Source organism: Capricornis sumatraensis, chromosome 4 (genome assembly GCF_032405125.1).
Source record: "Capricornis sumatraensis isolate serow.1 chromosome 4, serow.2, whole genome shotgun sequence".
In the NCBI taxonomy this organism is placed as follows: Eukaryota; Metazoa; Chordata; class Mammalia; order Artiodactyla; family Bovidae; genus Capricornis; species Capricornis sumatraensis.
Genome location: NC_091072.1, coordinates 85,216,667 through 85,244,205, shown reverse-complemented (window position 1 = coordinate 85,244,205; position 27,539 = coordinate 85,216,667). Strand labels below are relative to the sequence as shown.

At 36.5% G+C, this 27,539-nt stretch overlaps 1 protein-coding gene across 1 annotated transcript in view; it reads left to right on the top strand.

The window, feature by feature from the left end:
- The window catches only part of LRRK2 (leucine rich repeat kinase 2), a 214,171-nt gene that overhangs the window by 63,787 nt on the left and 122,845 nt on the right, over nucleotides 1–27,539 (top strand). The window contains exons 17-23 of the mRNA XM_068971009.1: nucleotides 2–130; nucleotides 205–375; nucleotides 11,026–11,284; nucleotides 16,715–16,903; nucleotides 21,820–21,938; nucleotides 22,838–22,907; nucleotides 23,610–23,827. Coding sequence (XP_068827110.1) covers nucleotides 2–130; nucleotides 205–375; nucleotides 11,026–11,284; nucleotides 16,715–16,903; nucleotides 21,820–21,938; nucleotides 22,838–22,907; nucleotides 23,610–23,827 — 1,155 coding nt within the window. The remainder of the gene's footprint in view (nucleotide 1; nucleotides 131–204; nucleotides 376–11,025; nucleotides 11,285–16,714; nucleotides 16,904–21,819; nucleotides 21,939–22,837; nucleotides 22,908–23,609; nucleotides 23,828–27,539) is intronic.

The window sequence follows — 27,539 nt, the reverse complement described above, 5'->3', positions numbered from 1 at the left end:
GGGATTTCAGACAGTCTTGACAATACTGGAATTGTCAGTGTCTTTTTCCAAGCTACTGGTGGATTACTCCTTTGATTCAGTAATATTCCATCAATTGTCTTCCAGTATCATGGAGCAAAAGGATCAACAGGTACAATGATTTTTACCTGTATTCTAATTGTTACACATTTCGCTGACTCTAATCCTCATTTCCATTCTTTTTAGTTTCTAAACCTTTGTTGCAAGTGCTTTGCAAAATTGGCCGTTGATAATGAGTTAAAAAGTGTGATGCTGGAGAAAGCATGTGATCAGAATAACAGCATCATGGTTGAATGCCTGCTTCTGTTGGGAGCAGATGCCAATCGAGCAAAAGAAGCAACTTCTTTGATTTGTCAGGTAAATATTCAAAGATTCACTTTTGTCTTTTTTTCTATGACCCTGCTATTGTATAGCTCTTACCTACATCGTATGATTCTTCATTACAGAATTTATCAGTTTATGGCCCAATTGCTTGTAATTTGTAGTAGGGTTTAGACTCATAGAGTTTCAGAAATAGGGTATTTCTTTAGGCATTATCATCTAATCATTCCCTTTACATGTTTACCCACTTTGTTAAGATGATAAATAACTTTTAAACGTGTCTCCTACTGTCCAGGAACACACCACACAGTTATATTTTGTTTCGATTCATCTTTTAAGTATTTTCTTTCTGTTTTCAACTTCTCTCTCGAGAAAGTTCTGCCTTCAGGGCTACCACAGGAGGCCTCATAGCCTGTGCACTGCACACTCTGGGGCCTGTTCTCATTGACAGCCCTGCTGTGGGCCATCCTGCAGTAGAGTAGCACTGAGGTCATGCCTTCCTTCTCTCCCTTCCCTCACACACTGTGCAAACACATCTATCTAATTCTTCTGCTCTGCCTTCAAAATATAAACCAAATTATTTGTCCTCAGTAAAGCTCTTCCCACACTTCCTGACCTCCATACAAAATAAAGATTTACTTGCTGTGTAAACCCATGACAATTTTTGTACACTTCTTGATAGTTTCTGAGTTGTGTGAAGGTAGAGATATACAATGTTCATCTGTGTATCATTCAGAATATCTAACTCACTGTTGTACATACAGTGGAAATTCAATTAAGTATCAGAGTACATTACATATCATTTCCAGTTTGTCTTCACTGTATAAATTTTAGTTTGCAGTAGTATTCAGGTAACCCTATGTATATTTTCTAAATAATAATATTTCCAAACAAAGCAATTATGTAGTGATTTAATATGCCTTATTGACTGAATGAAGCACAGCTGTAATCAAGATTGCTGGGAGAAATATCAGTAAACTCCAGATATGCAGATGACACCACCCTTATGGCAGAAAGCAAAGAAGAACTAAAGAGCCTTTTGATGAAAGTGAGAGGAGAGTGAAAAAGTTGGCTTAAAACTCAACATTCAGAAAACTAAGATCATGGCATCTGGCCCATCACTTCATGGTGAATAGATGGGGAAACAATGAAAACAGTAAGAGACTTTAGATTTTTGGGCTCCAAAATCACTGCAGATGGTGACTGCAGCCATGAAATTAAAAGATGCTTGCTCCTTGGAAGAAAGCTATGATCAACCTAGGCAGCATATTAAAAAGCAGAGACGTTACTTTGCCAACAAAGGTCTGTCTAGTGAAAGGCATGGTTTTTCCAGTAGTCATGTATAGATGTGAGGGTTGGACTGTAAAGAAAGCTGATCACCAAAGAATTGATGCATTTGAACTGTGGTGTTGGAGAAGACTCTTGAGAGTCTCTTGGACTGAAAGGAGATCCAACCAGTCCATTCTGAAGGATATCAGTCCTGAATATTCACTTGAAGGAATGATACTGAAGCTGAAACTCCAGTACTTTGGCCACCTGATGCGAAGAGCTGACTCATTGGAAAAGACCCTGATGCTGGAAAAGATTGAAGGTGGGAGAGGAAGGGGACAACAGAGGATGAGATGGTTGGATGGCATCACTGACTCAATGGACACAAGGATGAGTAAGCTCTGGGAGTTGGTAATAGACAGGAAAGCCTGGGGTGCTGCAGTCCATGGGGTTGCCAAGAGTCAGACACAACCAAGTGACTGAACAGAACTGAACTCAATATGCATTCTTAAATAACCAACAGAGTGCTGTGTTTTTTCAATAATTTACTTCTAAAGCCTCACTTTATTTAATTTTCCACTCACCAGTGTGTTCAAATCAATTTGTCAACCGTAAGATTAAGGTAGTACTACTTAGCAATCTACATAAAAAGAAATTGAACATGTAACTCATTTTCATGCACAGTTAAGTTATTCATTAAAACCAAATACATAATCAGATTATTTAAATTTAGTCAAATTTCATCTAAGCAGGCAACATTGAAAATAGTTGCTTCTCTGTTATTAAAAGTAATTGAATCATTTCCTTCAATAATTTAATGTTTTTATTGTATTTCTTTTGTGTGATTTTCAGATCATTGTGTTAATGTTACTTGGATATGCCAGAGAACTGAAAGGGAGCTTCCTCCAGGTCTTTCATAGAGAAACAACACACCTAAAAGCCCTTAAGTACAGTTACTCTACATTCTGCTCAGGGACTGCTTTCTACTTTTCTCTCAATTTATTCAAATCTTTCTGTACAAAAGGCTTTTTATTTTCTTCTTCCCAGGTTCTTTTGAATTTAATGTGCTTATTTTTATCTTTTCTCCTTAAAATCAGATCTTTAAATGTAAAGAATTTATCCTGGTTGTCAGAGATTATTTATATCTAACAAATAGTAAACATTGACTTTTGTGAGTAGACTGTTTGAACACACCTTATTTTGTACAAAGTAGCATAGTCAAGACTTAGCCAGGTACCAGTGTTATATTATTAAGGGCGGAGTTAATCTTATTAGGCTTTGGGAGGATTAATATTGGGTATGAAAATGCATGAATAGAGACATGAAAATAAGACTTATCAGGTCATGGTGGGAAGAGCAAGTATAATAAATTCTGAATAAAAATAATAGCAAGCTCTTCTGTGGTATTCATTGCCACCTGGGCCCTGCTCAGAGTCCTTTACTTAGTAAAATCCTGACAACAACCTTAGGAGTACTCTTGCTACTGCTGTTGCTAAGTTGCTTCAGTCGTATCCGACTCTGTGTGACCCCACAGACGGCAGCCCACCAGGCTCCTGCATCCCTCGGATTCTCCAGGAAAGAACACTGGAGTGGGTTGCCATCTCCTTCTCCAGTGCTTGAAAGTGAAAAGTGAAAGTGAAGTCGCTCAGTTGTGTCCGACTCTTAGCAACCCCATGGACTGCAGCCTTCCAGGCCCCTCTGCCCATGGGATTTTCCAGGCAATAGTACTGGAGTGGGGTTTATCTTATTAGGCGTGTGAGGAATTGAGGCACAGAAAGATTAAGTAACTTTCTTGAGGACTAACTTTAACTTTCCAGGTAAGTAGTGGAAAATCTTCCTCTCTTGTGCCTGCTTTAGTCTCTTGTTTACATAACAGATTCATGATAGTGGTGGTGGTAGGGAAGAGGGTTGTACATTCATTCTTGAATGCTAGCTTAAAGTAATTGGCTTTGATTGTGAGCTGCATTATTTATAAATTAGAGTATGAGAGAGAAGATGGGAAAAGATAGTAAGTTGTACTTTGATTATATATATTTGAATTATCCCCATTATTAAAATACAGAACTGTGTATGAAAGTGTTGATCTCTTAGTCATGTCCAACTCTTTGAGACCCCATGGACTGTAGCCCTCCAGGGTTACATGGAATTCTCCAGACAAGAATACTGGAGTGGGTTTCCATTTCCTTCTCCAGGGGATCTTCCCGATCTAGGGCTCAAACCTTCATCGCTGACATTGCAGGCAGATTCTTTTACTGTTTGAACACCAAGGTATCTGAGCAGTTTTTTTTTTCCCTCTCATGAATTATTTTCCTAATTTTATTTTATTCTTTTATCTGGTATAAAAGACAAATATTTCTCTCTTCGTGTCACTATAGGCGACCTGGGTTCGATCCCTGGGTTAGGAAGATCCCCTGGAGAAGGGAAAGGCTACCTACCCACTCCAGAATTCCATGGACTGTATAGTCCATGGGGTCGCAAAGAGTCGGACACGACTGAGCGACTTTCACTTTTACTTTTCATGTCACCATATATCAGAAATCATCTTGGATAGTTTGGGTCCCCCAAGGAAAATTCTGCTATTAAAATCTATTGAGCATCTTCTCTGTGGAAAGCACACTGCTAGATAATTAGTAAAGAATATAAAAGGGGTGTCCTGCTTCAAGATAGTTTCAAAGTGTCACTTGGAAGATAAGGGAGTAAAACATAAATCACCTTAATAGAAGGTAGGCAGTAAATATCATAATTTAGAGATAAAACTTTTCTGGACTCCAAGAGAAGGCATTTGTGATTGAGGTTTTTTGGCCTCTCCTTCCCTCCCTTCCTTCCTTCCTTTCAAATTTCCTGTGGGCCCTTAGTGGATTTTTTGTTGTTTTTCAGTCACTAAGTTGTGTCTGACTCTCTGCGACCCCATGGACTATAGCCTGCCAGACTCCTGTGGATTTTAGTAGTTCGCTATGTTAAATATATTCTGTAGGCATTGTGCTAGGTTACAGAGGTACAAATTGAATTGCAGTAGCATCCATGCCTTTCATTCTAGTTATCAAACAGATAAACATGTCTGGTTCAGTGTGCTAAGTGCTGTGTTAAACAAAATGGGATGGACTCCTGAGGAGGAAGAGTGTGTAGCCTGGGAGGTTATAGAAAGGACTTAGTGCAAGAGACTTTAAAGCTATTCCTTCAAGAATAAATATTTTTTGTTCCTGGATGAAGAACAAAATTAGACATTGGAGGCAATAGAAGTAGCATAAATGAGGTTTGAAAAATTGCATGTTGTATTTGAGGGAGTGATTTAAAATAGTACAATGACTTGATTATATCTAGACTAGAAAAGTACTATAGTGGTTCTTGGGAGAACAGATTGAAGATAGGGGTGTTCCTGAAGGCTGGTGGGCATTTAGCTGATTCCATCAAACCAGAGCACTGTCCCCTCAAACTTCTTGGACACATGTTCAGTTCAGTTCAGTCACTCAGTCGTGTCTGACTGTTGGTGACCCCATGGACTGCAGCACTCAAGGCTTCCCTGTCCATCACTAACTCCCAGAGCTTGCTCAGACTCATGTATATTGAGTTGGTTATGCCATCGAAATATCTCATCCTCTGTCATCCCCTTGTCTTCCCGCCTTCAATCTTTCCCAGCATCAGGGTCTTTTCAAATGAGTCAGTTATTTGTATCAGGTGGCCAAAGTATTAGAGTTTCAGCTTCAGCATCAGTCCTTCCAATGAGTATTCAGGACTGATATCCTTCAGAATGGGCTGGTTGGATCTCCTTGAAGTCTAAGGGACTCTCAAGAGTCTTCTCCAACACCACAGTTCAAAAGCATCAATTCTTCAGCACTCAGCTTTCTTTATAGTCCAACTCTCATATCCATACATGACTGCTGGAAAAACCACAGCTTTGACTAGATGGACCTTTGTTGGTAAAAGTAATGTCTCTGCTTTTTAATATACTGTCTAGGTTGGACATAGCTTTTCTTCCAAGGAGCAAGCATTTTTTAATTTCATGGCTGCACTCACCATCTGCAGTGATTATGGAGCCCCCAAATATGTTTGGACATACATTAATTCTGAAGAATTCAGGAATTTCCCTCAACCAACTTTTGCCCCGACCTGGTACCCTGAATATTAAGATCTTTCCTTTTATTTATTTAGACTTTTAATGATATATTTCATTTAACCAATATTTTCAAAATATTATTAAATGAGTTTGTGATGTATCCAAAATATTCAATGTGTGATCAGTATAAGGATTATTAATGAGATATTTTACATTTTAAAATACCAGGTCTTCAAAATCCAGGGAGTATTTTACTCTTACAGCTCATTTGATGCTTACAGCAAATTTCAAGTTGCTTAATAGACCACATTGGGCTTCCTTGGTGGCTGAGACTATAAAGAATCTGCCTGCAGTGTCGGAGACCTGGGTTCGATCCCTGGTTTGGGAAGATCCTCTGGAGAAGGGCATGGCAATCCACTCCAGTATTCTTGCTGGAGAATTCCCATGGACAGGGAAGCCTGGCAGGCCACAGTCTATGGGGTCGCAAAGAGTCAGACACAACTGAGTGACTAGGCACACAGTAGACCACATTGGATGGTGCCAGTCTCTAGGTCCCATCGCTGGCTTCTCTGGTGGTTAGAGGGGTGGGAAGAGACAGGTTTTGGCCCACAGGAACCATCACCTCTGATTAATCTCTGCTCCTTCCTTAAAAAAAAAAAAATCACTTCTTTTTAAACTAATTTTTATTTTTTCAAACTTTCTTTATTATAGAAAATTTTTAACATACACCAAAGTGGAAGGAGTAGTGTAATAAATCCCTACGAATCCATCAGTTATCTTCAAGAATTATCAATACATGTCTAATCTCATCTTGTCTGTATCATTCTCATGTCTCTTCTCCATGTTTTTTTTAATATGGTAGATTCTTTTTGGTTATTTAAGTACTATAGCAATATATACAGTCAATACAAAACTCCCTAATTATCCCTCCTTCCCAGGTAACTGTAAATTTATTCTCTAAGTCTATGAGTCTGTTTCTGTTTTGTAAGTAAGTTCATTTGTATTATTTTTGGGGGATTCTGCATATTCTGATATTATACAATATTTCTCTTTCTCCATTCATGTTACTGCAAATGGCATTATTTTGTTCTTTTTAATGGCTGAGCAATATTCCAACATATATATGTACCACAGCTTCTTTATCCACTTCTCTGTTGATTGACATTTTTGTTGCTCCCATGTTTTGACTATTGTAAACAGTGCTTCAATGAACTTTGGGGTGCCTATATCCTTTTGGACCATGTTTTTCTCTGGGTTTATGCCTAAGAGTGGGATTGCAGGATCATATGGTAGCTCTATTTTTAGTTTTTTAAGGAACCTCTATACTATTTTCCACAGTGCCTGCACCAATTTACATTCCCACCAACAATGTAAGAGGGTTCCCTTATTGTTTGTGGATTAAAAAATATATATATATATATATATATTTATTTATTTATTTTGGCTGCCTTTGTTGCTGCACATAGGCTTTCTCTAGTTACAACAAGTGGTGGCTACTCTCTAGTTGTGGTGTGTGGACTTATTGTAGTGGTGGCTTCTTTTGTTGCAGAGCATGAGCTCTAGGGCATGTAAGCTTTAGTAGCTGGGGTGCATGAGCTTAGTTGCAAGCCTTGTGGAATCTTCTGGACCAGGGATCAAACCCACATCCCCTACCTTGGCAGGTGAATTCCTAACCACTGAACCCCTTAACCAACAGGGAAGTCATCTTCTGTGGATTTGTTGATGATAGCCATTCTGACTGTTGTGAGGTGATACCTCATTATAGTTTTGCTTTGCATTTCTATATTAGTTTAACATACTGAACATCTTTTCATGTATCTCTTGACTGTATGTTTTCATTGGAGAAATGTCTATTTAGGTCTTCTGCCCATTTTTCTAAAATTTATAAAAACAGCTCATGAAGCTTAATATCATCAAAACAAATCACTCAGTTAAAAAATAGGCAGAAAACCTAAATAGATATATATTTCTTTTTAAAATCATTAATATTAGGTTGTGAAAGGACCACAAGCTTTGGAATCTGCAGATGTGATTTCAAATCTAAGTGTATTATTAAGTAGCTCTAAGATTTTGGACAAACCACATATTTTTCCTAAATATTCATCTATAAAATGGGAGTAATACTTTTTATGGCATAGGGCTTTTTTTTTTTTTAATTTTGAAATCTTTAATTCTTATATGTGTTCCCAAACATGAACCCCCCTCCCACCTCCCTCCCCATAACATCTCTGTGGGTCATCCCCATGCACCAGCCCCAAGCATGCTGTATCCTGCGTCAGACATAGACTGGCGATTCAATTCTTACATGATAGTATACATGATAGAATGCCATTCTCCCAAATCATCCCACCCTCTCCCTCTCCCTCTGAGTCCAAAAGTCTGTTATACACAGCTGTGTCTTTTTTGCTGTCTTGAATACAGGGTCATCATTGCCATCTTTCTAAATTCCATATATATGTGTTAGTATACTGTATTGGTGTTTTTCTTTCTGGCTTACTTCACTCTGTATAATCGGCTCCAGTTTCATCCATCTCATCAGAACTGATTCAAATGAATTCTTTTTAACAGCTGAGTAATACTCCATTGTGTATATGTACCACAGCTTTCTTATCCATTCATCTGCTGATGGACATCCAGGTTGTTTCCATGTCCTGGCTATTATAAACAGTGCTGCGATGAACATTGGGGTATATGTGTCTCTTTCAATTCTGGTTTCCTCGGTGTGTATGCCCAGCAGTGGGATTGCTGGGTCATAAGGTAGTTCTATTTGCAATTTTTTAAGGAATCTCCACACTGTTCTACATAGTGGCTGTACTAGTTTGCATTCCCACCAACAGTGTAGGAGGGTTCTCTTTTCTCCACACCCTCTCCAGCATTTATTGCTTGCAGATTTTTGGATCGCAGCCATTCTGACTGGTGTGAAGTGGTACCTCATTGTGGTTTTGATTTGCATTTCTCTAATAATGAGTGATGTTGAGCATCTTTTCATGTGTTTGTTAGCCATCTGTATGTCTTCTTTGGAGAAATGTCTATTTAGTTCTTTGGCCCATTTTTTGATTGGGTCGTTTATTTTTCTGGAATTGAGCTGCAGGAGTTGCTTGTATATTTTTGAGATTAGTTGTTTGTCAGTTGCTTCATTTGCTATTGTTTTCTCCCATTCAGAAGGCTGTCTTTTCACCTTGCTTATATTTTCCTTTGTTGTGCAGAAGCTTTTAATTTTAATTAGATCCCATTTGTTTATTTTTGCTTTTATTTCCAGAATTCTGGGAGGTGGATCATAGAGGATCCTGCTGTGATTTATGTCGGAGAGTGTTTTGCCTATGTTCTCCTCTAGGAGTTTTATAGTTTCTGGTCTTACATTTAGATCTTTAATCCATTTTGAGTTTATTTTTGTGTGCGGTGTTAGAAAGTGATCTATTTTCATTCTTTTACAAGTGGTTGACCAGTTTTCCCAGCACCACTTTTTAAAGAGATTGTCTTTACTCCATTGTATATTCTTGCCTCCTTTGTCAAAGATAAGGTGTCCATATGTGTGTGGATTTATCTCTGGGCTTTCTATTTTGTTCCATTGATCTATATATCTGTCTTTGTGCCCGTACCATACTGTTTTGATGACTGTGGCTTTGTAGTAGAGCCTGAAGTCAGGCAAGTTGATTCCTCCAGTTCCATTCTTCTTTCTCAAGATTGCTTTGGCAATTCGAGGTTTTTTGTATTTCCATACAAATCTTGAAATTATTTGTTCTAGTTGTGTGAAAAATATGGCTGGTACCTTGATAGGGATTGCATTGAATTTGTAAATTGCTTTTAAAAATAATTGGAGATCATGTGTTTATAGAAGGTAGCACAGTATCTGACATCATAATTTTATTACTTATGATTTCATTCTTGTAGTTAATAACGTTAGATTCCATTGCCTTTCAGAAGCTTTAGCTGGGGTTGGGCCAGTGTGCTATGCTGCAGGTTGCTAAGGCTTTTCTCTGCTTACTGTGGTCACTCTAGTTTTTGTAGCAGTTACCATGTTAACCCACTTTGAGGACGTGCTTTGAAAACATAACTTTCAGGGTAAGGTAGAAAACTGAGAGACAACATATATCTTTGTAGAAATTCAGATTCTTGTCCTGGAAATCCAGTGAATGATGACTGTCCTTTGCATGTGACATTGGTGAATTTAATATTTATATGTATACTTAGTTATTCTATATCACAAATAAAGGGAAGCCATTTGCCAAGTAAATGAAGTAGCATTTGCTGTGTTAAGGTATCAGTTTCCCAGATATCATCCAATAAGCAGACAAGTCCAGAAAGTGTGAGAAATGTGTAAATTGATGGAGCCTCAGATATTTTGACTTCAAGCCTATGAGTTTTACTTCATATCATGTTGTCTTCTTCATGGTGATGGGCTCTCACATGGCAGATTTAATTTATGCTGCTCTGTTAGTTATGGTGCTAATCCTACTTTATTTTCCTAATTTTACTTCAAGAATGAGTTTTGCCTTATTTTGTTTGCTTCTAAATTTAAAGACCAGAAATTGAAGAACAATAGAGCCTCTTGATGAAAGTGAAAAAGGAGAGTGAAAAAGCCAAGGTAAAAGTCAACTTTCAAAAAACTAAGATCATGGTATCCAGTCCCATCACTTCATGGCAAATAGATGGGAAACAATGGAAACAGTGACAGACTTTCTTTTCTTGGGCTCCAAGATCACCGCGGATGGTGACTGCACCCATGAAATTAAAACACACTTGCTCCTTGGAAGAAAAGATATGACCAACATAGATAGCATATTGAAAAGCAGAGACATTACTTTGCCGACAAAGGTCCATATAGTCAAAGCTGTGGTCTTTCCAGTAGTCATGTGTGGATGTGAGAGTTGTACCATAAAGAAAGCTGAGTGCTGAAGAATTGCTGCTTTTGATCTGTAGTGTTGGAGAAGATTCTTGAGAGCCCCTTGGACAGCATGGAGATCAACCTAGTCAATCCTAAAGGAAATCAGTCCTGAATATTCACTGGAAGGACTGATGCTGAAGCTCCAATACTCTGGCTACCTGAGAGAAGAACTGATTCATTGGAAAAGACCCTGATGCTGGGAAAAATTGTAGACAGTGGAGAAGGGGTTGACAGAGGATGAGATGGTTGAATGGCAACACCAGCTCAATGTACATGAGTCTGAGCAAGCTCTGGGAGTTGGTGACGGACAGGGAAGCCTGACGTCAGTGGGGTTGCTAAGAGTCAGACACAACTGAGCAACTGAACTGAAAATTTAAAGATGTAGGGGAAAGTCACACCAAGTTTGATTACCAGTATTATAAAGGAAAAATGATTTTTTAAAATATATATATGCTTACCTTCTCTTTTTCTTTAATAGGTATGTGAGAAAGCAAGCAGTCCCAAACTGGTAGAATTGCTACTGAATAGTGGATCTCGTGAGCAGGATGTTCGGAAAGCTCTGACAATCAGCATTGGGAAAGGCAACAGCCAAATAATCAGCTTACTCTTGAGGAGGCTTGCCCTGGATCTGGCCAATAGTAGCATCTGTCTTGGAGGATTTTGTATGGGAAAAATTGACCCTTCCTGGCTTGGTCCTTTATTTCCAGATAAGACATCTTATTTAAGAAAAGAGACAAGTAAGGATTTCCAAGAAACTTTTATAGAAGGATTAATTTTAGTAGTATTTTTAAAAATCACTAATCCTTTAGTTTTCATTCCATTTGGTACAACTTAAGGCAAAAATATTGTGAAGGCTTAGCTTTTTTTTTTTTTTGATCATGAAATGCTTGAAATTGACATTATATTTAAGTTCCTTATGACCCAGCAAATCCATATTTTATAAAGATAAATCATAACTGAGATCATTCTGTGAGGTTACCTTTCTTTGTTAAGTATTTTAGTTTTTATTATAAAATAATCTATGTGCCTTTAAAAATAGAAAAACTTAAATAACATAAGGAAGAAAATAACAGTAACTTACTGTTTTACCTATAGGTAATCAATGTAGATTATTTTTTTCCGAGGATTTGCATATGAATTAAAATATATGTGTAGAAATATACATATTTATTTTGTGTTTTCAAGTTAGTGTATTTTGCATTTTACTTAAGGATGTGTTTTCTAGTTAATATAGGTCTTGTATGTAGTAACTTGTAAGTTATCATTAGTATCTATACTAGTGCATTTCAAATAGAAAAATTTGGTTATAAATTATGTTGATAAGCATAAGTGGAAACAGGCATGTCACACATTATTGATATAAATTCAAATTGTCCTTTTGTAAGGAAACTTTGGCAATATCTGTTAGTGTTATGGGGCTTCCCTGGTGGCTCAGATGGTAAAAAATCCACCTGCAATGCAGAAGACCCAAGTTTGAGTCCTGAATTGAGTCCCTGGAGAAGAAAATGGTTACCTACTCCAGTATTCTTGCCTGGAGAATTCCATGGATGGAGGGGGTGGCATCACAGACTTAGGACACAGTGAAGGACAGGAAAGTGTGGTGTGCTGCAATTCAAGGGGTCACAAAAAGTGACATGACCTAGTGACTGAACAACATTAATATTTTAAATGTACATCCATGTACTTTAATAAAGTACATGTAATTTTTTTTAATTGACATTTTAGGAATCAGTGAACTAAAATGGACCGGAATGGGTGAATTTAATTCAGATAACCATTATACCTACTACTGTGGGCAAGAATCCCTAGAGTAGCCCTCAAAGTCAATGAAAGTCCAAAATGCAGTACTTGGGTGCAATTTCAAAAATGACAGAATGATCTCTGTTCATTTCCAAGGCAAACCATTCAGTTTCAGTCCAGTTGCTCAGTAGTGGCTGACTCTTTGCGACCCCATGGACTGTAGCATGCCAGGCCTCCCTGTCCATCACCAACTCCCGGAGTTTACTCACACTCATGTCCATTGTGTCAACGATGTCATCAACCATCTCATCCTCTCTCGTCCCCTTTTCCTCCCACCTTCAATCTTTCCCCAAATCAGGGTCCTTTCCAGCGAGTCAGTTTTACACATCAGGTGGCCAAAGTTTTGGAGCTTCAGCTTCAGCATCAGTCCTTCCAAAGAATATTCAGGAGTGATTTCCTTTAGGATGGGCTGGTTGGATCTCCTTGCTGTCCAAACCTTTCAATAGCACAGTAATCACAGTAATCACAGCAAACCATTCAGTATCACAGTAATCCAAGTCTATGCCCCAAACACCAATGCAGAAGACGCTAAAGTTGAATGGTTCTATGAAAACCTACAAGACCTTCTAGAACTAACACCAAAAAAAAAATGTCCTTTTCATCATAGGGGAATGGGATGCAAAAGTAGGAAGTCAAGAGATACCTGGAGTAACAGGTGAGTTTAGCGTTGTAGTACAAAATGAAGCAGGGCAAAGGCTAACAGAAGCTTTCTAAGAGGACATATGGGTCATAACAGACTCTTCTTTCAACAACACAAGAGATGATTCTACACATGGACATCACCAGATGGTCAATACTGAAATCCGATTGATAATACTCTTTGCAGCCAAAGGTGGAGAAGCTCTATATAATCAGGAAAAACAAGACTGGGAACTGACTGTGGGTCAGATCTTGAACTCCTTATTGCCAAACTTGAACCTAAATTGAAGAAAGAGGGGAAACCACTAGGCCATTCAGATATGACCTAGATCAAATACCTTATAGTTATACAGTGGAAGTGATAAACAGATTCAAAGGATAAGATCTGATAAACAGAGTGCCTGAAGAAATATGCATAGATTTGTAACATTTTACAGGAGGTAGTGATCAAAACTATCCTCAAGAAAAAGAAGTACAACAATGATTATCTGAGGAGGCCTTACAAATAGCTGTGAAAAGAAGAGAAGTAAAAGGCAAGGGAGACAAGGAAAGATATATCCATGTCAATGCAGAGTTCCAAAGACTAACAAAAAAAGATAGGAAAGCCTTCCTCCGAGATCATTGCGAAGAAATAGAGGAAAACAACAGAATGGGAAAGACTAGAGATCTCTTCAAGAAAATTAGAGATACCAAGGGAACATGTCATGCAAAGATGGGCTCGAAAAAGGATGAAAATTGTATTGACCTACAGAAGCAGAAGATATTAAGAAGAGGTGGCAAGAATACACAGGAAAACTAGAAAAAAAAAAACAAAAAAAAAAACCTCAATGACCCAGATAACCACAATGGTGTGATCACTCACCTAGAGCCAGACATCTTGGAGTGTGAAGTTAAGTGGGCCTTAAGAAGCATCACTATGAACAAAACTAGTGGAGGTGATGGAATTCCCACTGAACTATTTCAAATCCTAAAAGATGATGTTGTGAAAGTGCTTCACTCAATATGCCATCAAGTTTGGAAAACTCAGCAGTGGCCACAGGACTGAAAAAGGTCAGTTTTCTTTCCAATCCCAAAGAAGGACAATGCCAAAGAATGTTCCAACTACCACGCAATTGCACTCATTTCACCTGCTAGCAATGTAGCAGGTGAAATTCTCCAAGCTAGACTTCAAAAGTACATGAACGGAGAACCTCCAGATATTCAAGATGGATTTAGAAAAGGCAGAGGCACCAGAGATCAAATGGCCAGCATCCATTGGATCATAAAAATGCAAGAAAATTGCAGAAAAACATCTACTTCTGCATCATTGAATACATGAACGCCTTTGACTGTGTGGATGACAACAAACTGTGGAAAATTCTTCAAGAGAAGGGAATACCAGACCACCTTACCTGCCTACTGGAAATCTGTATTCAGGTGAAGAAGCAACGGTTAGAATTGGAAATGGAACAATGGACTGGTTCCAAGTTGGAAAAGGAGTATGTCAAGGCTGTATATTGTCACCCTGCTTATTTAACTTATATGCAGAGTACATCATGTGAAATTCCAGGCTTGTTGAAGCACATGCTGGAATCAAGATTGCCAGAAGAAATATCCATACCCTTAGATACAGAGATGACACTACCTTTATGGCAGAAAGCAAAGAGAAACTAAAGAGCCTCTTGATGAAGGTGAAAAAGGAGAGTGAAAAAGCTGGCTTAGGACTTAGCATTCAGAATACAAAGATCATGGCATCCAGTTCCATCACTTCATGGCAAAAAATGGCAAAACAGTGGAAACAGTGACAGACTATATTTTCTTGGGCTCCAAGATCACTGCATATGGTGATTGCAGCCACGAAATTAAAAGACACTTGCTCCTTGGAAGAAAAGCTGTGATAAAGCTAGGCAGAATATTAAATAAGAGGCAGAGACATTACTTTCCAACAGATGTCTGTTAGTCAAAGCTATGGTTTTTCCAGTAGTCATGTATGGATGTGAGATTTGGACCATAAAGAAGGCTGAATATCAAAGAATTGATGCTCTTAAACTGTGTTGTTGGAGAAGACTCTTGAGTGCAAGGAGATCAAACCAGTCAATCCTAAAGGAAATCAGTCTTGAATATTCACTGGAAGGACTGATTATGAGGATCCAATACTTTGCCCACCTGGAGTGAAAAGGTGACTCATTAGAAAAGCCCCTGTTGCTGTGAAAGACTGAGCAGGAGGAGAAGGGGACGACAGAGGACGAGATGGTTGAATGGCATCACCGACTCAATGGACAGGAATTTGAGCAAGGTCTGTGAGATGGTGAAGGACAGGGAAGCCTGGCCTGCTGCAGTCCTTGGAGTTGCAAAGAGAGGGACACGACTGAGTGACTGGACAACAACAAATGTACTTTTTTAGAATCAAATAATGTAGTGATAAAAATCCCTGATGCAGCATTCTTAATGTGCACAAAATATTATGTTCAAGGATACACATTAAATATTGTTCATAATGACAAAAAATTAGGGAAAAAATCTAAATATTTCCCAAAGAAACTATTCAAATTAATAATAAATTGATATATTCATACAGTGTAATGCTTTGCAATCACTGAGAGAAAAACACCTTGCAAATCCAAACGTCCAGAGATAGAATGTATTCTTAAGGGGAAAAAAGCAGAGAATAGTGTTTTTTTTTTTTTTATTATTAATAGTATTGGTGAAAACACAGTTGGGATATTGTAACCATAAATTTTGAATATGAGAATAGTATGCCCAGAAAAAAAATCCAGAAATGGATTCTCTGATTGCCTTTGGGGACCTTGGGAACTAATGTGAGATGATTAGATTCGATGTTTTGTCACTTCAGCCAGTCTCATGCCAACAACCTGCTTAACTTTAATCTTTGTTTTCTAATGGAAAGGAATTGAGGACCCTTTGAAGATATGAAGGGAGATTTATATTCACTGTATTCTTTTGGTTCTGTATGAAATTTTTTACAAGTACTGACAAGTCTTTCCTAATATTGCAGGGCATAGCCTTAAATTTTTTGACAGCTGGTCTGAGTAAAAAACATTTTGAATTCAAAGCTTTAAAGTATTTTCCAGGTAGTACTTGACTGAATTATGTACACATGTTGTAATGTGAGCTATAAGAGTAATATTTGAAGAAAATTTCCAGGATATATTTAGGACAATGAGAACTGTGTCAACTTGTTTATTCATTATATCACTTAATATAAAATTTAGTAAAATAGCAACTTAATTTTGAAATCTTATCAGATTTCTTAGTAGAATGAATCAGTTTTCAAATAGTTTATGAAAATAAGCATATCATTTATTATCTTCTGTGTCCTCAATGTTATTCTTAAAACTTTATGTGCATCATTTTCTTTAACTTTTTCTGTAATCCTGTGCTATGTGTACTTCCCAATTAGGATACTGACACTCAGGCAGCCTGTACAACTTGCAAGTAACTTGAACACAGGCCTGTGAGGCTTCAACGTCCAGGCCCCTTCATGAGTCAAGTTAGTTTTATAATGGCTCAGTTTTGTCACCTACATGAAAGCTTAAAGTCATTTTTATGACTTTAAAAAAATTTAAGTTTATTACCTGCTACTTTATAGAAGTTATGAGTGACAAGTGACTTGAAAGTAAGAATAAAAATTTCTCTTAACAGCATGAAACTATATAAGGAACTTTGATATGTTTATATTTGTGTAATTACTGATTTCTAAGAAGTTGTTGACATATCTTTGTTTTTAGATATAGGATCCACCCTGGCAAGGATGGTGCTCAGATATCAGATGAAAAGTTCTGTGGACGAAGGAGCTGGCTCAGGCAGCAATGGGAATTTTTCTGAAGAAATTGTTGATAAATTTGATGAATGGACCTTCATTCCTGAGTCTTATGTTGACAGTGTGTTTGGTCAAAGTGATGACCTGGATAGTGAAGGTGATTATTTCAAAACAATTGTTCCCTTTATGCTCTAATATATATATACACACACACACTCTGGCATGGAACCATGGAAATTGAGACAAAAACCTGATTTACTTCATTTAGAAAAACTTGAGGAAAACTATATTCACTACTTAATGCTTACTGTTTCTTAACCATTAGTTGAGGCAATGAAGAAAATATATCTCTGCACTTTTAAGTGTTATTGTACTCCCCCAAATCAGTGAATAGTGGCTATTGCAATGAAAACACTGACTCAGACTTGAATTGGATTTCATATTCCATCACTGCCTAGAACCTTTTGTGGTTTGTGTAAACCTGTTACCCTTATTAAAGTGTTGCTAACCTTCCAGGATTATTTATAGGAATTTGAAAAAAATGTATGTGAAGTGTCTGAGAGAGTGCTTGCAAATAGGAAGTATATTATAAATATTTTTATGTTTATTAGAATTAAAAATAATATTTTAATAACTCATGAGATAAAAAATTGACATGTAAGATATTAATGGCAGTGATTAATGCTGACATTTAACATAATGCAGTTTGGTAAAAATGGGGTGAGGTGATTTTTTAAAATAGTATAATTAGTATGATTGAAAACTTTGGGTGATAGAATAAACGTATCTGAGAAGGTGATAACTAAGGATTATTCCAAAAATAATGACTCAAGTTTTAGTATTTTTAGAAACTAACTTTATTGAGATGTAATTAGCATACAGTAAAATATACACATTTTAAGTGTATATTTTCATTTATATACCCATGTAATCATTACCACTGTTAGGTCATGCAACATTTCTGTCATCCAAAAAAGTCCCTTTACAGGCCTCTTCACAAAAAAGCTGCCCCCCACTGCTGGTCTGCTTTCTGTCACAGTATACTAAATTAATATTTTCTCAACTTTCATATAAATAGGATATCTATTTATCTCTGGCTGTTTTCTGAAGTGGTTATACCATATTATACTCCCATCAAATATACAAAATTACAATATACAAAAATTCTAGCTTCTCTAAATGTTCGTCATTTACTGTATCATTTAGTATTGCATGTCACTTTAACTTTAGCCATTTTACTGAGGGTGTAGTCCTAGCACATTTGGGCTTAATTTTCATTTCCCTGGAAACTGCTGATATTGAGATTATTTTCATGTTCTTATTGACCATTCATATATGTTTTTTGCAAAGTGTCTGTTCAGATCATTGTTAATTTTTAGTTGTGTTATTGTCTTATTGTGCCATTATAAGAGTCCTTTAGATATTCTTAACAGAAGTCCTTTGACAGATATATGAACTATAAATATTTTCTATCAATTATAGCTTGTCTTTTTTATTTTATTGATATTTTTCAAAGAGCAGAATTGTTAAATTTTAAAAACTGCAGTGTTTCAGTTTTTTTTTTTCAATTTGTGTTATTTTTATATCATTTAAGATATCTTTTCCTATCTCAAATTTGTGAATATTTTCTCCTGTGTTTTCTTATAGAAGTATGAAAATCTTAGCTTTTACCTTTAGGTCTATAATCCATTTTAAGTTACTTTTGGTATAAAGTATTAGTGAAGAATTGACATTTAATTTTTTCCACATAGATATTCAGTTGTTTTAACATAATTTGTTGTATATACTTTATTTCCTTGTTGAGTTAATGGCATGTTTGTCTAATTTAATTGACCATATAGATGTTGTTCTATTTATGTATTCTTTATTCTGTGCAATTGATTTAGATCATTATCCAAAGCCATGCTCTCTTGACTACTTTAGCTTAATAGCAGGTCTTGAAATCTGGTAGTATAAGTTCTCTGGTGGTATTCTTTTTAAAAATTGTTCTTATTATACTAGTTCTTTTTTGCATTTCCATATAGTATATTTTGAATCAATTAATTTTATGCTGGGATTTTTATTAGAATTAAATCTACATTTAATATAAAATTAATGTATAAATAATATTATACAGAATTAACATCAATAAAAATTGCTTTAGATTAAATCTATAAATAAATGAGAGAACTGATGTTTTAATGAGTCTTCTGAGATATAAAAGTAGTATTTATTTCTGTTTATTTGTATTTAGATTTCTACCTCCAGTGTTTTGTATTACATGTTTTTTGATGCTATTGTAAATAGTGTTGTTTTTAAATTCATTTCCAATAATTCATTCACTGCTGGTTTACAGAAATGTGGTTGATTTCTTCGTACATTAATGTATTATATGGGCTTGTAAAATTCATGCGTTCTAATAGCTTTTTGTTGACTGCATAGATTTTTTTCTATGTTCACAATAATGCCATTTGCTAAAAAAGATTTATTTCTTCCATTCTTATCTGTCTTTTAAAATGTTTCCATGTCCTGTTGCACTGGCTAAAATCTTTAGTATTATGTTGAATAGAAGTGCTAAGAGTAGGCATTGTTCCCTGGTTTCCAAACTTAGAGGGAAGGCATTCAGTGTCTCATCATTAAGCATGATGTTATCGTTCTGTTTTTTTTTTTTTTTTTAATAGATACTCTTCATCAAGTTCAGGAAGCTCATTTCTAGTAATAATTTGCTGAGACTTTTTATCATAATGGGTGCTAGAAAATGCTCTTCTGCATCTGTTGCAATGGACATATTTTCTCCCTGTATTCTGTTATTTAGTTTATTACCATGATTTTCTCATGTTAAACCAAACATGTTTTTCTGGGATACATCTCACTTGGTTACGGTGTATTATTCTTTTAAAATATTATTTGATTTTCTAAAATTTCATTAAGGATATTGCATCTGTGAAGGATATTGGTCTGTATTTTTGTTTCCTTGTAACTATGAGAGTAATGCTAACTTCTTGAAATGAATTGAAAATTGCTCCTGACTCCACTGTTTTCTGAAAGGTTTTTTGTAGGAGAGGTCTTATTCTTAAATGTTTAGTAGAATTCATTAGTAAAGACTTGTATGTTAAGAATATATTTTTGGTGTGGAGGGGGAATATTTTTAATTATAAATGTAATCAATTTACAGTTATTTTGATTTTCTATTATTTCTTTTGTCAGTTTTATAATTTGAAACTTTCAAGAAATCTGTCCTCTTTATAGGTTACCAGTTTGTTTAATGATATTTATAATAATTCTCTTTTTATCCTGTTAATGCTTATATGATCATTAGTGATATCTGATCTTTAATTCTTGACATTGATAGTTTTTGTCTTTCTTTTTTTCCCTTTTTCAGTCTCACTTAAAAGTTATCAATTTTAATGATCTTTTTCAAAGAATCAGGTTTTTGCTTCATTTGTTTTCCTTTCTGTCCATGAGTCTGCCCTAGAACTCCTATCTAAGTTAATCTCCATGAACACTTATCTCCATTTCCTCATCTCAGGAAAGCTACTGGGCTTTGTTTAAATTCCTTTTCACTGCCCATAGCCCTTAAATTGCCTACAGGCAGGAAGCTAGGGTGCCTAAAAGGTTCACATAATTTGTTTTCATTCTTTCAGGGATTACACAGTCCTACACTGTCTGCAGCCCAATATCTGTGTGTGTGTGTGTGTGTGTGTGTGTGGTAAGTCACTCAGTTGTATCCGACTCTGTGACCCCATGGACTGTAGCCCACCAGGCTCCTCTGTCCGTGGAATATTCCAGACAAGAATACTGGAATGGGTTGCCATTTCCTACTCCAGGCGTTTGAACCCGTGTCTTTTACATCTCCTGCATTGGCAGGCACCACCTGGGAAGCCCGAAGGAAGTTTGGTCAAGGAACCTTAGGCATCCAACTGATCCTAGAGCACTTCTAAGTTAGCCTGTTGTTTAGTAGCTAAGTTGTGTCTTGTTCTTTTGTGACCCCGTGGACTGTAGCCCACCAGGCTCCTTTGTCCATGGGATTTCCCTGGCAATAATACTGAAGTACGTTGCCATTCCCTTCTTCAGGGGATCTTCCCAACCCAGGGATCAAACCCACATCTCCTGCTTTGGCAGGCAGATTCTTTACCACTGAGCTACTGGGAAGCCCATGTCTGAAACCAATTATTTTTTTAAAAATTGCCAACTTTCTAGTTATTTGTTGTGGGGAGGTTAAGTTCAGTGTTTGTTATATCATTAGGGCTGAAAGAAGAATTCTCTTTAAGTGTTTTTAAATAAAGGATAATATCAGAAATGCAACTGCAAAAACGACTTGATTTTTGGTTAGGTAAATTTTACAATTTGTTTTGACACAGTTTTTATGCTTTAAAGAAAGAGTGGTAGAATTTAAAATAGCATGGTTCTCAAAAGTAGCTCTACATTATTTATCCTTAAAATATAACTTAGCCTTGATCCTTATTTTCTTGAAAGTCTATAATTTTAAAAGCAATTCTCACCTCTCTCTCAAAACAATACTGCCAGCTAAACTCATTGTATTTATTTTAATGTCATTTCATGAATTAAACTACACAATATGTAATTAAATAAAAATGTACTTAAACTTGCTGAGTGTTAAAGTGTGATTCCAATATTTAAAACAAGATTTGAAAAATTTTTAAGAAAAATTCAGAGAAACAGAAAAGAATAACACTGATCAGATTTATGTATAAACTTTCTCTGCTTCCAGGTATTAATTTTAGCACTTGTAACTATACTACTTTTTTTTTTTTTCTTGGCTTTTTCCTGCCATACTGTGAGCTCACTTAAGGCCTGGGTTACTTTTCCTGTTTATCTTTATCCTGCACTTACTCAGCTTCTAGTCTTGTGACAGCCATTCAATAAATAGTTGTGGATGAAAAAAATGTTGAATTTGAAAATGAAAAGCCAGCATAGTTTATCTTTTCTACTTTAAAGATGTTACAAAAGGAATTGGGTAAATTCCATTCATGAAAATGTGCTTAAAAATGTTTTGTGATTGAACTATGATGCTAGCATCTTATGATTAGGTCAGCATTTTTTACTTGCCTTTGTGTTATTGTTTAAAAATAGGAAGTGAAGGCTCATTTCTTGTGAAAAAGAAATCAAATTCAATTAGCGTAGGAGAATTTTACCGAGATCCTGCCTTGCAGCGTTGCTCACCAAATTTGCAAAGACATTCCAGTTCATTGGTAAGTTATATTGTAAAAACTGTACTTAAATATTGTATATTTTGTTTGACATTCTTTTAATAACTGAAGTTGTGTGTCAAAGCTAGATACAGAAACTCCCTAATGTGTGAAAGTGCTCTCTCTGTACGTATATGACAGTAAAAGTTGCTCAGTCCTGTCCAACTCTTTGCGACTATACAGTCCATGGAATTCTCCAGGCCAGAATACTGGAGTGGGTAGCCTTTCTCTTTTCCAGGGGATCTTCCCAACCCAGGTATTGAACCCATGTCTCTCTCATATTGCAGGCAGATTCTTTACCAGCTGAGCCACTATATATATATATATATGTATGTATATACATACACACGTGCGCACACACACACACATGTGTGTGTGTGTCTGTGCATACATGTGTGCATATGCTATTTTGAATTTACGTTTGTAGACTTTTGAGCATGTCTGGGGCATATATGTGCTCTGTACACTTTGAAATAGTTATATTCTTTTTTCTTTGTAGAGCATCATGTCTGTGGAGCACAGACTAGGTCTGTGTCTTATGGTGTGGCTTGGTTCCATGAGTACTTTAGCTATTAATAATAATCTTACAGTGGTAGTGGCTTAGTCACTAAATTGTGTTTGAGACTTGAACCCTTATGGACTGTAACCTGCCTGGCTCCACTGTCCATGAGATTTCCCAGGCAAGAATATTAGAGTGGGTTGCCATTCCTTTCTCCAAGGGATCTTCCCGACCCAGGGATTGAACCAGGGTCTCCTGCACTGCAGGAGGATTCTTTACCAACTGAGCCACAAGAGAAGCCCAGTGACCTTATAGTGACTCCTAAAGAAATCAGCCAGGAAAATGTTCTCTTTGCTCTAAACAGTGATGGTAATTTTATTATAAATGTTTATTTGTTTAATAGGGACCCATTTTTGATCATGAAGATTTAATAAAGAGAAAAAGAAAAATATTTTCATCAGATGATTCACTAAGTAAGTAGTTGAAAGTAATCATAAGTAAATAGATATTTTGAGCAGAATATACCACTTTGTAAATTTCCTCTGATTATTCAGATTTTCTTGGTACGTGTTTCATCATACATAACCTCAAATTTTATTTACCTAGTGATTCCATGGAAATCATTCTGTAGAAAAATGAAAGTGAAAGTGAAGTGAAGTTGCTCAGTTGTGTCCCACTCTTTGTGACCCCATGGACTGTAGCCTACCAGGCTCCACTGTCTATGGGATTTTCCAGCAAGAATACTAGAGTGGGTTGCCTTCTCCAGGAGATCTTCCCAACCCAGGGATTGAACCTGGGTCTCCCGCATTGTAGGCAGATGCTTCACCGTCTGAGCCACCAAGGAACACATCTATAAATTTAAAATTTAAGCTTTTATGATGTTATACCAGATACTTTTTATCCTTCCTGCTGTTTTCCTAAAATGTAAATAAAACCCTCCACCAGTGCCACTCTTAATGTTCTTCTCTAGGTCTGTTGTTTTTTATACTACTTAAACTACCTGATTTAATATTTATTATTGACTTTCATGTCTGACACTGGAATAAAAGTTTCATAGTTTGGTTTTCTATTCCAGTGACTTGAAGAGAACCTGACGCTGGTAGATGATCAATAAGCATTTACTGAGCAAAGTTAAATTACTTACTTATATCTCCATTGTTTGTTTTTGACAAAAGGAGCATCAAAATTCCAGTCCCATATGAAGCATTCAGAGAGCATGTCTTCCCTGCCTTCTGAGAGAGAATATATCACATCATTAGACCTTTCAGCAAATGAACTAAGAGATGTTGATGCCCTGAGCCAGAACTCCTGTATAAGTGGTCATTTGGAGCATCTTGAAAAGCTGGAGCTTCACCAGAATGCACTCACAAGTATTCCACAACAACTATGTGAAGTAAATTTAATTTATCCTTATAATTCTCAGGATATTTCAAGAACATCTACATTTGTGTCTAAGTTGTACGCTTAAGTCTTTAGAAAGAAGGTTCTACTTTTGTGTCATTGGACAGTAACTCCTCCATTGTTCTGGTTGTCGCACAAGTATCTTAGTTCATGTGGTCTTTCAGATGCATCTTTGCGGGTAGACAGTGGGAACGGAAATCTGATTAAAAAGGAATTCTAGGTTCTGTCCTCATGATTCATGGTATGTATTAAAGTCTGGCAAAGTTGCATGTTGATTATGCCTTCAATTATTTTATTCTAGTAAGACAACTTAAACTGTTTAAATTAAATTAGATGTGGTTTGATGGTCCTGACTTTGTTCAGCTACCAACTGTATGACAATAAGAACATATCACTGCCACTGGTCTAGGCCCTCATTTTCTTGTCTGCAAAACAAAGAGGCCCAGCTAAACTATCCACAAGGCATTAATCAAGTCTTAATATTATATGCACCTTAAAAATTGATTTTTACGCTCAAAATTCCTATTTTATAGCAATTAAATTTTAAAGTAATCTGCCAATAGGGTAGTCCTCTGACTACTTACTTTGTTCATCATTTTTATGTACTATAGATTAGAATTCAAAGATATGCTTATAAATTAAAATGATCATAACATTGCCTTTTGAATTATTAAGTGAAATCTTGGGTTGAACTGCAAAGTTTGATAAAGAATTATATGTTTTTAAAAAACTAATTTTGTTGCAAGTACATTTCCCCTTTTTCTAACTTATAAAGTTTACCATAATTTTGATACTTTAAAAGCAGAATTGTATGATTTTTAAATATATTTAAGTGATATATTTCCCTTAAAGTTTGTGCATCTGAAGGGAGGGAAGAAAGAAAGGTGATCCCTACCCCCAGCATGATGTCTAAAATATGGCCCCTCTCTATCCTCCTTTTACCTGACTAAATCTTCCAAGTTACAGGGGCTCATTTTAGATCCAGTCTCCAGGCTAGGTTGGATTTCTGTGGCACCCACTCTTTTTTCTCCAATGCTCACACTATAAATTTGAATCTAAGGTATATTGTCCTCACTAAGTTATAAACTCCTTCAGAACAGAAACTGTTTCAACCTGTTCATGCCTGCCCTCAGTGCCTAGTAAGTACAGTAGAGGCTGTAGAGATGATTACTGAAGTAATTTGTGAAGAAACTAATGACTGTCACTTGGCTGACTGTCAGTAAATATTTACTAAAGAGTAAGTAAAGGAAAACTAGAGTTTAGCCCAGCTAAAACAAAGAAAATATGAAGAGAACATGGCGTTATATATTTATACATAAATATATAATATAAATAATTATAAATGCCATTTATATATTATAAATAATATTTATATTATACATTAGGACATTCAAAGATTCTGTAGTCAGCAAAACAAGACCTGGAGCTGACTGTAACTCAGGTCATGAACTCCATATTGTAGAATTCAAACTTAAATTGAAGAAAGTAGGGAAAACCACTAGGCCATTCATGTATGACCTAAGTCAAATTCCTTATGATTATACAGTGGAAGTGACAGACAGATTCAAGGGATTAGATCTGATAGACAGAATGCCTGAAGAACTACTGATGGAGGTTCATAACGTTGTACAGGGGGCAGTGGTCAAAGCCATCCCCAAGAAAAAATGCAAAAAGGCAAAAGGGTTGTCTGAGGAGGCCTTACAAATAACTGAGAAAAGAAGAGAAGGAAAAGGCAAAGGAGAAAGCAAAAGATATACCCATCTGAATACAGAGTTCCAAAGAATAGCAGAGAGAGATAAGAAAGCCTTCCTCAATGAACAATGCAAAAAAATAGAGGAAAACAACAGAATGGAAAAGACTAAAGATCTCTTCAAGAAAATTAGAGATACCAAGGGAACAATCATGCAAAGATGGGCTCAATAAAGGACAGAATGGTATGGACCTGACAGAAGCAGAAGATATTAAGAAGAGGTGGCAGGAATACACAGAAGGTCTATACAAAAAAGATCTTAATGACCTGGACAAGCATGATAGTGTGATCATTCACCTAGAGCCAAACATCCTGGAGTGTGAAGGCAAATGGGCCTTAGGAAGAATCAGTACAAACAAAGCTAGTGGAGGTGATAGAATTCCAGCTGAACTATTTCAAATCCTAAAAGATGATGCTGTTAAAGTGCTGCATTCAATATGCCTTCACATTTGGAAAATTCAGCAGTGGCCACAGGACTGGAAAAGGTGTTTTCATTCCAATCTCAAAGCAGGACAATGCCAAAGAATGTTCAAACTACCACACAATTATACTCATTGCACATGCTAGCAAGGTCATACTCAAAATTCTCCAAGCTAGGCTTCAACAGTATATGAACCAGGAACTTACAGATGTACAAACCTGATTTAGAAAAGGCAGAGGAGCCAGAGATCAAACTGCCAACATCTGCTGGATCATAGAAAAAGCAAGAGGATTCCGGGAAAACATCTACTTCTGCTTCATTGGCTACACTAAAACCTTTGACTGTGTGAATCACAGCAAACTGGAAAATTAATTTGAAAGAGGAGGTTATAAAATAAAACATGTATGATTACATGATTACTCTATGGTTAACTCTTACTTATATTAAAATGTATTTTTATAATACAAATTTATGTGTTTATGTATATAAATTATATACTTAATAAAGCTCAACATTCAGAAAGTGAAGATCATGGCATCCGGTCCCATCACTTCATGGGAAATAGATGGGGAAACAGTGGAAACGGGGTCAGACTTTATTTTTTTTGGGCTCCAAAATCACTGCAGATGGTGACTGCAGCCATGAAATTAAAAGACGCTTACTCCTTGGAAGGAAAGTTATGACCAACCTAGATAGCATATTCAAAAGCAGAGACATTACTTTGCTGACTAAGGTCTGTCTAGTCAAGGCTATGGTTTTTCCTGTGGTCATGTATGGATGTGAGAGTTGGACTGTGAGGAAGGCTGAGCGCCGAAGGATTGATGCTTTTGAACTCTGATGTTGGAGAAGACTGTTGAGAGTCCCTTGGACTGCAAGGAGATCCAAGCAGTCCATTCTGAAGGAGATCAGCCCTGGGATTTCTTTGGAAGGAATAATGCTAAAGCTGAAGCTCCAGTACTTTGGCCACCTCATGAGAAGAGTTGACTCACTGGAAAAGACTCTGATGCTGGGAGGGATTGTGGGCAGGAGGAGAAGGGGACGACAGAGGATGAGATGGCTGGATGGCATCACCGACTCGATGGACGTGAGTCTGAGTGAACTCCGGGAGTTGGTGATGGACAGGGAGGCCTGGCATGCTGCAATTCATGGGGTTGCAAAGAGCGAGACACGACTGAGTGACTGAACTGAACTGAACTGAAGTGTATAATTACATACTTATATATAATATTATGACCTCTTCTGTCCTTGGGATTCTCCAAGTGAGATTACTGGAGCGGGGTGCCATGCCCTCCTCCAGGGAATCTTCCTAATGCAGGGATTGAACCCATGTCTGTTATGTCTGCTTCATTGGGAGCAGGTTCTTTACCATTAGTGCCACTTAAGAAGTCCATAATATAAATAAACATATAATATTTGTACCACATAAATATAACATATATGATATAAATATATAATTATAAACATCATTTATATATTATTCAAATAATGTTTATATTTATATAACATTTCATACATTATATATTATATGCTATA